The 14,530-nt window shown below is 56.8% G+C and overlaps 5 protein-coding genes across 5 annotated transcripts; 2 read left to right on the forward strand and 3 right to left on the reverse strand.

Moving 5' to 3' along the window:
- Positions 1-215: 215 nt before the first annotated feature.
- Positions 216-1,045, reverse strand: VDAG_05272 (uncharacterized protein; the record flags this gene model as incomplete). The annotated part of the gene is made up of 4 exons (XM_009655008.1): positions 216-263; positions 317-586; positions 644-696; positions 751-1,045. The coding sequence occupies 4 exons, from the start codon at positions 1,043-1,045 to the stop codon at positions 216-218; spliced, it is 666 nt and encodes a 221-aa protein (XP_009653303.1).
- Positions 1,046-5,561: 4,516 nt separating this feature from the next.
- Positions 5,562-7,973, reverse strand: VDAG_05273 (uncharacterized protein; the record flags this gene model as incomplete). The annotated part of the gene is made up of 1 exon (XM_009655009.1): positions 5,562-7,973. One exon carries the CDS (start codon positions 7,971-7,973, stop codon positions 5,562-5,564), a length of 2,412 nt encoding a protein of 803 aa, XP_009653304.1.
- Positions 7,974-9,519: 1,546 nt separating this feature from the next.
- On the reverse strand, positions 9,520-10,188 carry VDAG_05274 (uncharacterized protein; the record flags this gene model as incomplete). Its single annotated transcript, XM_009655010.1, has 1 exon — positions 9,520-10,188. One exon carries the CDS (start codon positions 10,186-10,188, stop codon positions 9,520-9,522), a length of 669 nt encoding a protein of 222 aa, XP_009653305.1.
- Positions 10,189-11,436: 1,248 nt separating this feature from the next.
- On the forward strand, positions 11,437-12,331 carry VDAG_05275 (uncharacterized protein; the record flags this gene model as incomplete). The annotated part of the gene is made up of 2 exons (XM_009655011.1): positions 11,437-11,565; positions 11,786-12,331. The coding sequence occupies 2 exons, from the start codon at positions 11,437-11,439 to the stop codon at positions 12,329-12,331; spliced, it is 675 nt and encodes a 224-aa protein (XP_009653306.1).
- A 258-nt stretch (positions 12,332-12,589) lies between these two features.
- VDAG_05276 (uncharacterized protein) lies at positions 12,590-14,323 on the forward strand (the record flags this gene model as incomplete). Its single annotated transcript, XM_009655012.1, has 3 exons — positions 12,590-13,665; positions 13,800-13,896; positions 14,036-14,323. The coding sequence occupies 3 exons, from the start codon at positions 12,590-12,592 to the stop codon at positions 14,321-14,323; spliced, it is 1,461 nt and encodes a 486-aa protein (XP_009653307.1).
- Between the last annotated feature and the right edge of the window lie 207 nt (positions 14,324-14,530).

Consider the following 14,530-nt stretch of genomic DNA (forward strand, 5'->3'; position numbering starts at 1 on the left):
AAATCGGGTTAGCAGCATCGTGGCTTGGTCCTGCAGTACATCGCTCTTTGTACCTCCGCTTGATTTTCCTGAATTTTGGGCATAGCACCGAATATGTTGTGATAGCCGCGAGTCCGCTGCGAACCAGCAGATTACATTTCAACCTCTTCAAAGAAAGGTGCAGCATCATGTGGGAGTCGGATTTGAAACCGCACTGCCCAGTTTCCCTTGTTTTCCTAGTCCTCCTCCCCATCCTCCTCCTCTTCGTCCGGTTGATTGAGCTGCTGAACAAGGAGTCAGTACACGAACTTGCATCTGACGACTTGACCATGCTCACAATCCAGAGCCGAGCAGCGTCAGCGATTGTCTCCAGCGCTATAAGCTTGCTTTCCTCGAAGCTCCTCGAAGCTACTTCGCCAAACGAAGCCAAGGCAGGAGCTGGTCGTGGAGTACCAGGAGAGACGGCACCACTGCCGCAAGCTCGTAATTGTTGTGCTGCTCGCTGCGCAGCAGCACGCCAGGCCTCGTCCGGTTCGCCATGCGCGCCGCTGAGCTGCCGGTTCAGGTCCCAAAAGGCACGCACGGCAGCAAGAGCCACATCAGGGACCTAGATACGCAGCTTGGTTAGTGGCCTGCTACCTGATAGAACGCAGAAATGTCTTACCGGCCTGCATGTGTGGCCGTTCTTTGCGCAGTCCCAGCACGCAGCACCCGTATCTGCGCCGTGGATGTCAGCGTACGAGGTGTATAGCCTCGGAAATTCAAACGTACTGTTTTGAGAGGCGCATTCATGGCCAGGAGCCTTGTTGGCGCGGGCGACGCACTGCCGGCATGGAAAGTCACGGACTGAGCCGCGGGGAGGAACCTTCTTCATCTGTTTCTTCTTGTACTCGGATGGGCAAGTCAGCATCCGTGGCTTCGCAAGAGGTCTTGCTGATCGTATGGTAATCCTGGCAGCGGGTTTACGGACGCTGGGTTGAATCAACCTTCTCCTCCTCTGCACCTCAGCGTTCCGGCCGAGAGAGCCGCCAGTCTCGCTAACGATATCGGGATTGACCGTGGGCATGACGCCGTTGTTGACTATGAGCTTTCCCACGGACGTGACGGTATGAGAGGGAAGGTGGAATGACGTTTGGAAGGGATCTAGGGTTCTGTAAGTACTGGTCCTACCCCTTGTTTGGTCGGCTTCCACCAATGATCAACGTGACGCTAAGCTTTTCCGGGCAAGTCACCGCTGCGGGCCAGTCGCAATACCGCTGCGGATTAGTGCGGATGCCCATCGTGCACCGCCCCCTTTTTTCTGTTTTCAGAATTCAGAATTTCACCCACCCCCCATTACGACTTCTCCCGCTCCAAAAATTGCACGTCCTCCTAGCTCAATCGATAAACATCGTGACTATGTCACTCATCTTTACCTCAACGGTGTTTCGCGACGCAGGATTCAGTATAAACTTAGGAAGCATCATCATGTCACCGTCAATCTTAGCACAATCTCTCGCCGAATCGCAAGCTGGGATCTCCCACGCCAGCAAGCTCGTACCAAAGAAAGCCCAGAGCTGATAGAGGCTACCCGCGACCTGATATTCCGCGTTGGGCTCAGTGGAAAGCAGACATTCAGCGTTCTACAGCGACAGGGCTGGCAGATCACCAAAGAAGGTCTGAAGCGTATAAGGCTTCACCCAGACCGCCGCTGGGTACGTAGGATCAATAGCGACGAAGAACGTCTTGCGCTGCTGGAGAAGACAGAGCAAGTCATCATCGAAATGACACAACGATCTAATGCCATTTCCGGATATGGTAAAAGCCTTCTTCAGCCATATCTTCGTCAGCAAAAGCAGCTCTGGGTACCACGAGACCCTCTCTTTGCGATGTACAAGATCATGTTCCCAAATGAGGTCGATATCCCCAGGGCTCCCCAGCGTCACCAATACTCTTCCTTCTATACACGGAGCCGATCCATAAAATGGGACCCCCAGGTAACAGATTCGGATATGCCGACGACTGCGGCACCCTGTGCGTCGGCAAGACAATCAAAGACACTGCCAAAGCAGCCCAAAGCCTTCTAACTGCCACTCTCGCCTGGGGGCCCAGAACGGAGTAAAATTCGACCCAGACAAAACAGAGATCATTCACTTCTCACGGGCGCACCGCGCGCCCCAGATAGCCATTAGCCATGGAGACAGAAATATCCTCCCTAGCACTACCCTCAGGTGGCTAGGTATTTGGCTTGACCTAAAACTCGGCTTTAAACAGCACGTCGAAATCAGGACGGCTAAGGCCCGTTCCGCGGCTGGCCACATCCGCGGCCTTAATAGGGTATATAGGTGCGCCCCCCCTGCCGCGATGCGCAAAGCAGTTCACACAATCGTACTACCGAAGGCCCTATTCGGCACGGAAATCAGGTACCCGGGCCCAACACGACCCGGCAAGCAAAGGGTTAACGGCACGTTCCCCCGCGTCAGAAACGGCCTACAAGACACTATAGGGAAACTTCAAGTCGCCATCAACTCGGCCATCAGAGGGGCCCTCCCGGTGTGGAAGACGACCCCTATCGAGGCCATGCTCAGAGAGTCAAGTACCCCTCCAATCCAACTACTCCTGGACATGGCACGCACAAGGCATGCCCTGAGACTCGGCACACTCGACAAAGGGCACCCCCTAGTACCTAGGATCCTTAACTATACAGCACGCAGAAACCGTGGAAACGCAGTCAGACCGACCATTCTGACAGAGGCCGCTACCAGCGTGCCACTATTCCCAAGGCCGATTCTTTGCCCCCGCATACATGCGACCCCCCCTACGCATGCTACCAAAGAGGAGGCTACTAAGGCGTTTAACACTTGGACGGCACGGCTACCCCTGACGCACCTCCTCGTCTTCACAGATGGCTCACAGATAGGCCGTAAAACAGGATACGGGTACGCAGTATACCAAGGGCCTAGCCACGACTCTATACGCGCCGGCTGCCGCCCGCTACCCCATGCAGGAGTCTTCGACGCAGAAGCGGAGGGAGCAAGGGCAGGCCTCGTGGCCTGCCTCCAGAACTGCATACAGGAAGACACGTCTGCCATAACAGTCTGCCTAGACAACACCTCTGTCATCTGGTGCCTGAACGGCACCCCCCCGGTCACCTCACAAGAAGCTATCCTCGACTTCAGAGCCTACGTCAGGAAACACCATATCCCTATAGACTGCCGATGGTCCCCGGGGCATATGAACATCATGGGCAATGAAATGGCCGACCAGCTTGCGAAGAGGGGCGCCAGCAAAAGACCGCATTTTGATCCCCAGCCCACTTTCAGTCACGTCCGCAGGCTGCTCCGTAAGGAACACCGCCAAGCCTACGAACAGTGGTGGCTTCATAACATGCCTACAGGATATGCCGGCCTCAAACTTGAAGCGCCCCTTAAACCCACTGCCGAAATAGAGACACTCACGAGGAGGGAACTCCACTGGGTCATCGCCGCAAGGACTGGCCACGGCGACTTCGAGAAGTACCATAGACGCTTCAACCACGAAGACGCCAAGATGACCTGCTCATGCGGTGCCTACAAGACACCAGCACACCCTCTGTTCTGCAGGAAGGCTAATAAAAACCCCCCTTGGTTGGGACACAACCAATACGTCGACGCAATGTTAGGCCTAGGCTGGCCCAGCTTCGTCAAACAGATCAACCATTCCTCCTTCTTCGACACGACCTGTACTAGATACCGAGAACGAGAACTACCTACACAGGGACACCACACCAGCGAAGCGGAACCCTACCCAACGTCGACCTCTAAGCCCCGAAGCACCGTCTAGCACGGCCTTAGGATTCACCTAGGCCCCGTCAGAGCGACCCCAAGAGACCTGTTCTCTAGAGCCGTTTGTAGCTCACTGAGACCTCATCCCCACTACAAGATCATCTCGCCCCTCCCTCTCAATCTAAGAACTGCGTGGGCAGCCGGTGCGAGCGCCTTTTGCCTTATATAGGATCCCCCGGCGTTAAATAATATTACATTACATTACATTACATGAGGTCGATATCCGGAAAAGGATGTTTCGGCGGAAGAAGGGACAGTTCCTTGTGCCAGGGCCAAATTATCAATGGTGCATTGACGGCCATGACAAGCTCAAGGCGTATAGTTTCGAGATATACGCCGCAATCGACGCTTACTCACGCAACATCATCTAGTTCTATGTCGGTCATTCTGCTTCAACTACTTTGAGCGTCCTAAAGCAGTATTTAACCCCGTGTAACGCCTATGGCTTCCGGCCATGGTATCTGCAGGCAGACAAAGGCAGCGAAACGCCACTGATCGCAGCAGCCCATTGGAACTTTGCTATGGCCGCAGATGGGCGTGTGGAGTAGAATAGACAGGTTTTCCAGCAAGGGAAGCGCCTAAAGGACTCGTACAAGGCAGCCCCAAGTACGAAGAATATCATAGTGCCGCCCCCTCCAGCATACCTGCACGTAGACCCGAGCGCCATACTTCTTGCTTATCTTGTGAAATTGCGCGGCGCCTCTCTTGCAGGATTTGTCGAAGTTCTCCTTGGTTCGATCGCGTTGCTTGGGCAGACTAGCCATGGTGATGGTTGTGGATGGGAGAATGACTGTGGAAGGAAATAAGGGTGGATGCCACGGATTTAAGGGCGCCCTAGATGGCCCGAAACTGGGCCTAGCCGGTTCGTTCAGCACCAGAAATAGGCCGACTTCCAGGTCGAAACGGGACATTAGGGGAGACTGTGCCCTGCTTCGCTGTAGTACCTAGGACCCACCATACGCCAGTGCACGGGGCAATGGTCCCTAGGAAGCTCCCATCCACTTAGGTAGTCTGAATGACGAGTCGAGGCACATTGCAGCATCTCGTCAAAGATGGAAAAGAACTGTTCTATTGGCGCGATCCCTTGCCAGCAAGATTTCTGGTCAGCCCACTTCCGGTTGCCAGGCCCAAATTGTCCCTGATCCGAAATCGTCCCCTGCTGGCGCGAATCCTTACCACCGTGGTTTCCAGCCGGCGCAGCTTGTTCTGGCCACCAAAGACGGTGGTCGCGATTGGCCGCCATCACGGCCCCCAGCCAGCACAACTCCTGGCCAGCACAGCTTCCAGCCAGCGTAACGTCAGGCTACCAAAGGACGATATCCGAAATCGTCCTTGGTGGCACGAATTCTGGCCAACACGATCCCTCGCCACCACAGTTTCTGGCCAGCGCAGCTTCCAGCCAGCACAGCTTCCGGCCACCAAGGCGGATATCCCGAAATCGTCCCTTGGTGGCACGAATTCTGGCCAACACGATCCCTCGCCACCACAGTTTCTGGCCAGCGCAGCTTCCAGCCAGCACAGCTTCCGGCCACCAAGGCGGATATCCACGGATTCCGGCCAGCACAGCGTCCCGACGATATGCAAAACCGTCCTCTCGTAGCACGAATCCTGTCTAGCGCAGTCTCTTGCCGCCAAGGATAATGGCCGGACTCGTCTTTCTAGGCACCCGGCGCCTATAAAGGGCAGACCCGTCTCGGTTCAATTTGTGCGATGTCCTTCTAAACGCGACGGCGCCGGTAGCCAGAAGATGGCGTAGCCTACGCCTTGTTATCGTCATGTTCATTGCACAGTCAGTCCATGTGCTGCACAACCTATTGACTCCTGATCCGCTGCGGGACCTGACCTTGGTGATGGGACCGCGCAGTTCAGAGAGTCCTTGGTCGCGGCTGAGCGAGCATTTCGGGTAGCATTGTCTCCAACCTTCACTCGATATGCCAGCCCCGAGACGCACTCTACCACGGATCGCAACTCCATCGCGAAGGGATCGCTTCCGTTCGTCTTCACTGCCTTTCGCTTCCTCTTGCGAGGCTGGCCATTCAGGCTGATCGGGCCGAGAGGTTGACGGTTGCGAAGCTCCGCCCGCTCGAAATCTACGATCATGATCTGGCTACTGCCCGCATCATATAAAACGTTGCGAGGTTTTCCGTCGCGATGGAGAACTTTCAACTTGTGTATCTCCGTAAAGGCTGCAGTGACCGCGTCGACGACTGCTTGTCTGCCGGTTTGGTCGCAGCACTCGAACACAGGTCGCCCGGCCCAACTGAGGAACAGGAAGTGCTCAAAAACACCGCTGTCATAGTAATACGGGAGGATCAGCTCTATCCTGCCGAGGCATACCGGGACGTGCTTTCCCTGGATGGCCCTGACTCGATCATACATGTCGTTCTCGTGCCGCAGCAAGACAAGATCGAGACCCTCCACGCCTTTGGCAACGAGCGTGTAGCCGTGGGACGAAAGTCGCACCTTGAAGAGCGACCCGACTGACCCCGACATGTAGAGGGGAATGCAGTCCGCATCGGGGCCACGGTCTTTGGCCAGCTGAGCACGGATGAGACGAAGAAACTCTAGTCGGCTGATATGTTGGGATCCGTGATCCCCAAAATTGGGGCAGCTCTCGTCCATCGGGCCATCGGACGCTAATCCCAGCAGGCATCGTTGGGTGCAGAACGGTCGGTCCTGTATTTTCTGTTGCGTCATTTGGCCGTGCTGCCGGTTTCCTCCGCTGGGTTGCTTTCGTTTACTGCCCGAGTCTGCCCCTGCGGACAACATGGTCGCCTTATCCTTGGAACGGCTCGGTCGCTTCGGAGTGGGGGAAGGAGGAGCTTCTTCGTCATCGTCATCGCCTCGACCGTCGATGAGTTCATGCGGTGGCTGGCAACGAGAACGGGTTTGAATGGGCGACCGCTTGAAGCCACGCCACCGCTGGGGTTTGTAAGGAGACGCGCGAGGCCCCTTGTCCTTGCGCATCGTTTCGGGGATATTCCTCAGCACATCGTCGTACTCCACCGCCCAGGTATCTAGGCCGGCGGCCGCGTCGTGCCAGGACAGAGGGGGCGGTGTCGCGCAGAGGGCCCGGAGAATGAAGGCGAAGACCTGCGCAGCGGCCGTGCGGTGGAGCCTATTCTCGTCGTCATCCAGGACGTCCACGTTCGGCACACATACGGAGTAGTAGACAATCGTGGGATCGTCCGGAATGTAGAGGAAGATGAACGTCTCCCCCGTGCATACGTATCCGTACTGAATGCCCTTGCCGATCATGTAGGAGAAGAGCTGAGTGATGACGGCGGCGGCGAGCGACCTCGATGCAAACGAGAAGCCCTCGCCGTCCTTGTTGATCACGTCTCGTGCCGGCTGGATCTCCGACTCCAGGCCCGTCACAACCTCGTCGGTGCTCAGCTTGTGCGGTGCCTTGTACTCGATCGCGAGGGCGGGGATGTTTCGACCGTCCGAAGTCCTGTATATGCAGAATTGGTCCGCCCGGTTGCCTTTTCCCCTCGCCCTACGACGGGGCTTAGGAGCCGGCGGTCTCGGGGCCGAAGCTGCGGCAGCAGCGTGACCTTCGCCAATGGACATGTGCTCCATAGGCGCAGAGATGGGGTCGTCGGTCCGCCCAAGATTCGTATGGCTCTCGAAGGTCACGGTTCCCTGGAGACTGAGAGCGGTTCGCAGTCGGGGATCCCTGTATGCCTCGTCAACCAGTTTCTGAACAGCATTTTCGACAACATCACGTTCAAAGTCCCGGAGCCCAATCTCACTGCTAATGGGCTTGAGCAAGGACCTGACGTATTCCAGCTGATGACGGGATGGGAATGCGGAGTGGGAGGCGAACGACTGGCCGGCAGAGAGTTGATCCCAGGTCTCCTCTTGTTTCGTCGCGAAGTCGTCCCAGGGGATGATTCGGCTAGGGAAAATCCGACCGGTGGGGTTCGTGGTGTCGCCTTGAGTGGTCAATGAACGGTCGGTCACCACCTGAATCGCATGATTGAGCGAGTGACAAGCCTCCAGATACTTCTCAAGTGCCAGCGGTCTCGCAAGCTCTTCAGCCTCTTCGCGTCGCCGTTGCTCTTCTTCGCGTCGCCGTTGCTCCTCCAAAATACGACCCTCGGCTTCTTCGCGTCGCCGTTGCTCTTCTTCGCGTCGGCGTTGTTCTTCCCGAAGTTGCTGTCGCAGACTTGCTAGTTCTTCTTCCATAATAAATGTTGATGGAGGTGCAGGAGAGCATTGGTAGATGTGAATGAAAGCCTGGCCAGAGAATTAGACAGGATTGTTTTGAATTGCTTTGGCAAGGGACGTACGTGATGTTGAAACTTTTGATTGGGCGGCAAGGTCATCAAGGTGAGTTGATGACATAAGCCAATGGGCCTCGACGCGACTCTGACGCGCTTGGACGTCAATTGTCGTATCAATTGCGGATTGCGGAGTGCACCACTGGCCGCGCCCTGGGATGGTTATAGCGCCCTGAGCCCCACTAGTATCGACGCGTCCGTACGCGTTGAGGCCTGGTGGTACCTGTGCGGGATCCCAGTGTCTCCGAGGACACGACCGATCACCATGTGCACGAGCCCGCGACGGCATTGAGGCGAGTGATATTTGCACACGCTGCCCATGCCCTGCCGTTCCTCGCTGCGCCGATGTCGCCAGGGGAGAGCGTGACCCAAACCGCCTTCGGAGCGCCTTTGGCATGCCCACAGCTGTGAGGGCCAACTTTCGGGCCACCAGAAGACTGGCTAGCTCTCAGGGTCGGCTAGGGTCCACTACATGTAGCTTACCTGTCACGGCTTCTCCCACCACACGTGACCGTCCTGATAGCGAATCGACAAGGCGTTCTGGAATTCCAGTGGCGGGCTTGCTTGTGTTGAGGCCATCTACCCATTTCCATCGCCCCGTCTCAGACCCCAAACATGCCCACAACCCATGACAAACAAACTGGCGACGGCGTCACTGGCTCTGTGAAGGAGACCCGGAAGACGGCCAGGGAAGTTGGACGACCTGCTGGCACACAGGGCGACGCAGCGAAGCCCGGCACCAAGCCAGCCGTCAGCCGTTGCCCCTTGCCAGTCTGTCCCCTCTATCGGTAAGACAGACGTTTGTCTCTTCTTGGCAAGCCGGCGTTACTAACGAGACGAAGGGAAACCGGCATAGATTGCCCCGACTTGGCTTGCATGCTCTGCTGGATCAAGCGTCCGTCGGAGGCATCACGAGCTCGGGAGGCGACTCCGTAGGTGCTGTCGGCCACGTAAAGGCGACCATCCCAGCGGCATCCTCTTCCCTTCCCACGCATTGTTCATCCTCCCCCGGGACCGCACTGCCGCACCGCCAACACCAAACACCAACGATTACCCCGACTTGGACGACTCCCTATCACCCGGAGATCAGGTTTTTGATAAGCGCCCTGTCACATACAGTACTAGATTCGCTGACCCCTCTAGCACTGAACCAAAGCGGTATGCGCACCCTTGCCCCCGCACATCATGTCCATCATCACCGAATCCTTCACCTCAAGCCTCTGGCTTCCCACGCTCGCCTGTCCCTCAAAAACCTGCTTGTCCCCGTTGAATCGAACCTCGATTGGTAGCCAATCAGCATTCGCGCGAATCTCGACGGACATGGCGGTAGCGCAACACAATAGGTACTCCCCGTCCACTTCATCACGCATCCCCCCCTCAGCGCCTCCGACCCCGCAGTATCCGCCGCGACCACGCTTCTAGGTGTATAGACATCTTTCCGGTGTGTCGTCCTACTGCACAAAGGCCCGTGTTGCCGAGATGTTGACGATGCTGCTGTCCTTGCGCCTCTTGGCCCTGGGCCTTGCCGAGGTCGTCCGATGCCGCGTCTTCGATGTGCTCGGAGCCTGGCAAACAGAGTGAACATGTTGCTGGGCTTCCAGGTGCGCAACGCGGTCGCGGAGAGCGCCGAGCTCGACGACAATGTCCCTCAAGCTGGTGCAAGTGCCATCTGGAAAGCCAGAGGCATTGCTCTCATCTTGATCGAGGTCGACGGATTCCGTCCTTGAAGCCTCATCGTCATCTGGATCCCAATCGCCGCCAGCGGCGTCGTCATGAGGTGCGATATCGGTGGCAATGCCCTCATCCTCCGTTTCTAAAGCACCCTCTTCCTCGGGAGGGAGGCCGCCGGTGACACCACTCTGAGACCGGGCGTCTCTGCCGACCCCGTCAACCGTGGTTTCGTCGTTGGCGTCCGCAGCTTCTTCGAACCTGGCCTCAGTGTACTCGACGTTGGCCATCACGTCGACTTCAACATCTTCGAAGTCGCATTCGTCATTGCTGTCGTCGCCGTCATTGCCGTCGTCGCCGTCATTGCTGTCGTCGTCGCTAATGCAGATAACTTCGTGGTCATGGACGACAACGTCTGGAGACTTCGCCCGGAAGTGCTTGAGGATTGCCATCGTTGCTGTGCGTTTTGGTAAGAGGAGGAGGCAATGAGAAAGGGGAGAGATTTGGTGACAGGGAGGAGGCGATGGCAGTCTTTAAATACCCGGGATTCAGTCAGTCGGCGAACCCCATGCCCCTGTCTGCGAGCGGCTGTCGCAGACGTGCCGCCCAGCATTGGTCCGAGGCAGATTCGCCTGGTGCCTTTCCCTGCGGTGCCAGGGTTTCCGGGGTGCTCTGGTGCGGTGGTGGGCGCAAGCATGCGCTCCTCGAAGGGGTCACCTGGTATCGTCATTACCACGTCGCGAGGAAAAATGCGTGTTCGGCGAGGCGGCGTTCATGGGTTGTCGTCCTTGAGAGCACGCCGAGGCGCTCAAGAGGATGTGATATCCTCAGGCCCGTTCTCGCACTGGTCCCAGGACCGAGCATGTTGGATCCCTCGTCCAGGGATGCGCCTGTGTACGTAGCACATCATGCGCGGATCCCAGCACATCTGTCTATTTTCTGCTGTTTGGCACCCCGTCGACTTAGCCGATGTGCGTCTGGGAGTCAGAGGGGCTGGTGCCCGTGTTGCCCACCGTACCCTTGGCCATACTGTGACATCTCCCAGATATAAAACAGTAATCTCCTTGCCTTGGTGACTTTTCCGACATCACCGTCCGTCACCATACTCTTCAGGCGCTGACAATCGGGAGGCGTCGTGGCATATCCAGCCAGCCTGCCTGTTACCAATGGAGCGGAGGATGTAAACACATTCGGAGAAGGGCTGTCGGTCATGGGCGTAGAGTGCTTTTGTATCGAACCGAGACGCGAACAAACCGGGCTGAAGTTGTGTCCTCAGCACGTCTAACGGGAAGGTGAATTTTGCAGTAGCAAAGCCTCCGGATCTGGGTAAATGTAAGTCTTCTGCCGAAGTCAAAGACCTGGGGAACTTACAAGGAAATCTTGTTCCTGCGCGGAGGGGTTGGTCTGCTTTGGGGCGCATGGATCGACGTCTGAGTCCATCATAGCATGTGGTTTGGCATATGGCGAAGTGGGTCGTTCGGATTAACATTCGGGCGCTTCGCCAAATTCCGCTTGTCGCGTATAACCGCTTATAAGATACGCCCCACGTCCGTCCCTAGGCTTCACCATATATCGACGAGGCCCCTGGCGCGGAGATCGCCCGCTGTTCGAGTCTGTCAAAGTTCCCCACGGGACCTCGGCGTCGCGATGCTTTGAATCCGCCGTCCCTGGTGTTCGCGCCTGACGCTTTGGGCTAAACCATGGAGGGCGGTCGCCCGAGCGGCCGACCGCACCCAACGCCGCCGGTGCTCCGCAAGGTCTCGGGCTCGCACAGCTCCCTCGGAGACGACCGGGTACAGAGAGAATATGCAATGCTGCTGTCCTATCAGGTGCGAAGGCAAGAAAGCAAGGAAGATTCTAGGCTTCCGTGTGAATGACCAACAACGTGCGACCCCGCATTCACTACCCCTAAGGACCGCCTTCGTCTCCGACTGTCTTCATCTCCATGCTTCACAACACGTTTCCCGAAACCACAACATGGCGAGCATTACACCCTCTAAACCTCGCATCGTTACTTTCTCATTCGACGAGGAAGAATTATTTCAACAGATCTGGGTCGATTTGCTGCATAGCCTCCGCGACAAGGCCAGCCTCGAGACCGTAAACCATAAGCAGGCCGCTCTGACCTGTTTGCAGCAACACCCGACACCGACGGTGATACTACTTACAGACGCCGCCCTCACCAAGAAGTACTCAGAAGTATGGAATGCCGTCATCGCCTACGTACGTGGAGGAGGCATCGCTATCGCCATGGGCCTCTTCAGTAGTTTCGTCAGACCCAACGACATTGGCCCTCTCTTCGCCAAGGCAGGACTGCGATGGAGCGTGGGCAACTATCATCGCATGAACGTCTCGTTCAACTCAGAGGCACTTGAAGCGACCCTCCCGGCCGAGTACAGTCAGAAGGCGCAATTTCTGAAAGGGGTGGATGCAGGCGCGGTTCTTTACGGGTTCGACGATGAGTTCGGGGAGGGAACAGAAGCTGCGATTGCTTTCGCACGGGTTGGCGACGGCAAGATCGGCTACGTCGGGGATGTCAATGCTGAAGAAGGGACGACCGCCACCATCATCGCAATGTGCGGCTTGCCTGGATGAAGAACAGAACATGTACCGGATACGCAAGTGGGACCCCTTCCAGGGAAAGAGAAACACAGGGTTTAAATTTTGTTCATCGGCTTTCATTTACCCATTTTATCCCCGATCTAGCCTGTTTATCTGCGAGCATCCGACGTGATAGTCGCCAGGGATCAGCCCGTAGCCCCACGCCCGCGATGCATGGGCCCACTGGCGTCAGGCACGGGCCGCCCCGCTCGTACGCCTTCAAGTCGCGTCGCGACCATCAACTCTCCATACATGGCCACGACAAACGGCGACATCATGCTATCCCGAACTGATGCCCTTCCCGATAACCTGGAGCCGCAAAGTCGAGATGACTGCTCCAGTGACAGCAATTCATCGATATGCATACCCAGGTCGTCAAGCCCCCCTCGACCGGCTAGAGTCGGACTGCCGGATCATCTCAACCTCGACAACAAAGCAGCGCCGGCAGCCGAACCGCCGTTAGGCACTATGACAAGCGGTCCGCTAGTGCGCAAATTGAACTCTAAGGAACGGCGTAAGGAGCAACGGCGCAAGCAGCAGCGGAAGGAGGAGCGGCAGCGACGCGCTGATGCCGCAGATATCGCTGCGGCATTGGCGACAGCTTCGAAAAGACAATGCGTTCGGCCCAACGAGGGGCCTAAGCTACACCCTATAGTGTTGAACTTCGCGGGCATCATGGCAAAGCTGTCGGGCGTGCCCCACTACCCCCCTCCAGCCGGCCCGTTCTATACCGCTTCCGACCAGCTAGTGGGCGTTCTTCGGAAGCTCATCCACACCTGGGACATCGACTGCGCGCTATGCAGGCTCCATTACAAGGCCCCCGACACGACGACGCACCGATTGGAGAACTGCGACTGTCTGGATGAGTCTTCCGATGCGCGGTGCTGGCTCACAATGTTCAAGTCGTACCACGCATCCTGCAACGGCAAAGGCTCTCGGTGCTCGGAGTGCCTCTTCCCATCAACACTCTGCTTGCGTACGGTGTATCGCGAAGATATGGACGAGGAGTACGGCCACGAAAAGGAGGCACGCGAAAACTGGGGCGTCATCTACATGGAGGCACAATGTGACTGGGTCAAGGTCATTCAAAGGTTCGTGTCTGGTTGCATGGTCGTCGGGGGATGCCTCGAACGCTGCGGCGGCATAAGCGTTCTTGGGTCAGCTGCGCTGGACCATATGGGCTGGCAGGATTGGCAGGGTCTGAGAGAGAACGGCCCCAACCATATCCAATGCTGGCTCCAAGAGATGGACGAAATCAGTGGGCTGCGTTGCCCACGGCTGTTGAAGCTTTTCTGGTTCCTAGCGCACGTTGCCGCTTGTGTTGTCAGGTAATACGTGACAAGTCTATGCTGTAATGGACGAGCACCGCTCGAAATACTCTGCAAGCACTTCCTTCGGCATTCCGCATGTAATTGTCACAACCGACCTTGCCCATGCAGGGGCTACCACCGTACGCACAAAGAAAGCAACTGTGCAAGATGTGCGTGCGCGGTGTCGCGACGGGTCTAGTGCGCAAGGTCAGGGCGATTCAGGCCGAGCTGGAAGCTGCTGTTGTGGAGGTCCGCCATAAGCGGTGTGAGAGGGCAAAATACACCGCTCGAGCGGGAAAAGGCATCTTTTCCCACGCCTTGATGCGTCAGCCGCGTGATATTGTAAACTCCGAATAAATCCAAAGGACTATTAAAACACCGAATGAAGATTCCGCAACCTCTTCTCGCATTCTTTCTGATGGCAGAAACTTCGGCTCTTACGCCAGCATCCATCCTCTCCGTCGGTCGCAATGTCGCTCTTCCTGCGCTGCCCTTGCCTGAGATGTCCAGAGCGAACATCCAGGCTACCTTAGCCCTCTTGGCGGAGAAGACCAAGTTTGTGATGATGATCGTTTGGGCTCGGTCGTTGCACGGCGTGGAAATGGCCCCGGTTCAAATTTTGTGGGCGGCGATGCTGTCGTCCGTAGACGCGTCATGTTTCGCGGCGTGCTCTTGATGGTTTCGGTGGTCGGGGCCTGCTCTGAGGGCACAACGGGCCTCCACGGGTCTCAATTTAATGCTGGGGGAAGCATTGGGATCCATGGAGGCCATTGCGACCACAAGCAGGCGTATTTCGGGGCTGTCGCTTCCTTCGATTTCAAAAGTTCCGTTCTCGCTATTGGTGATGTTTTAGGCGCAAGGTCTTAGTCGCTTGTTAAGATAC

This window comes from Verticillium dahliae, genomic scaffold (assembly GCF_000150675.1).
Source record: "Verticillium dahliae VdLs.17 supercont1.9 genomic scaffold, whole genome shotgun sequence".
In the NCBI taxonomy this organism is placed as follows: domain Eukaryota; kingdom Fungi; phylum Ascomycota; class Sordariomycetes; order Glomerellales; family Plectosphaerellaceae; genus Verticillium; species Verticillium dahliae.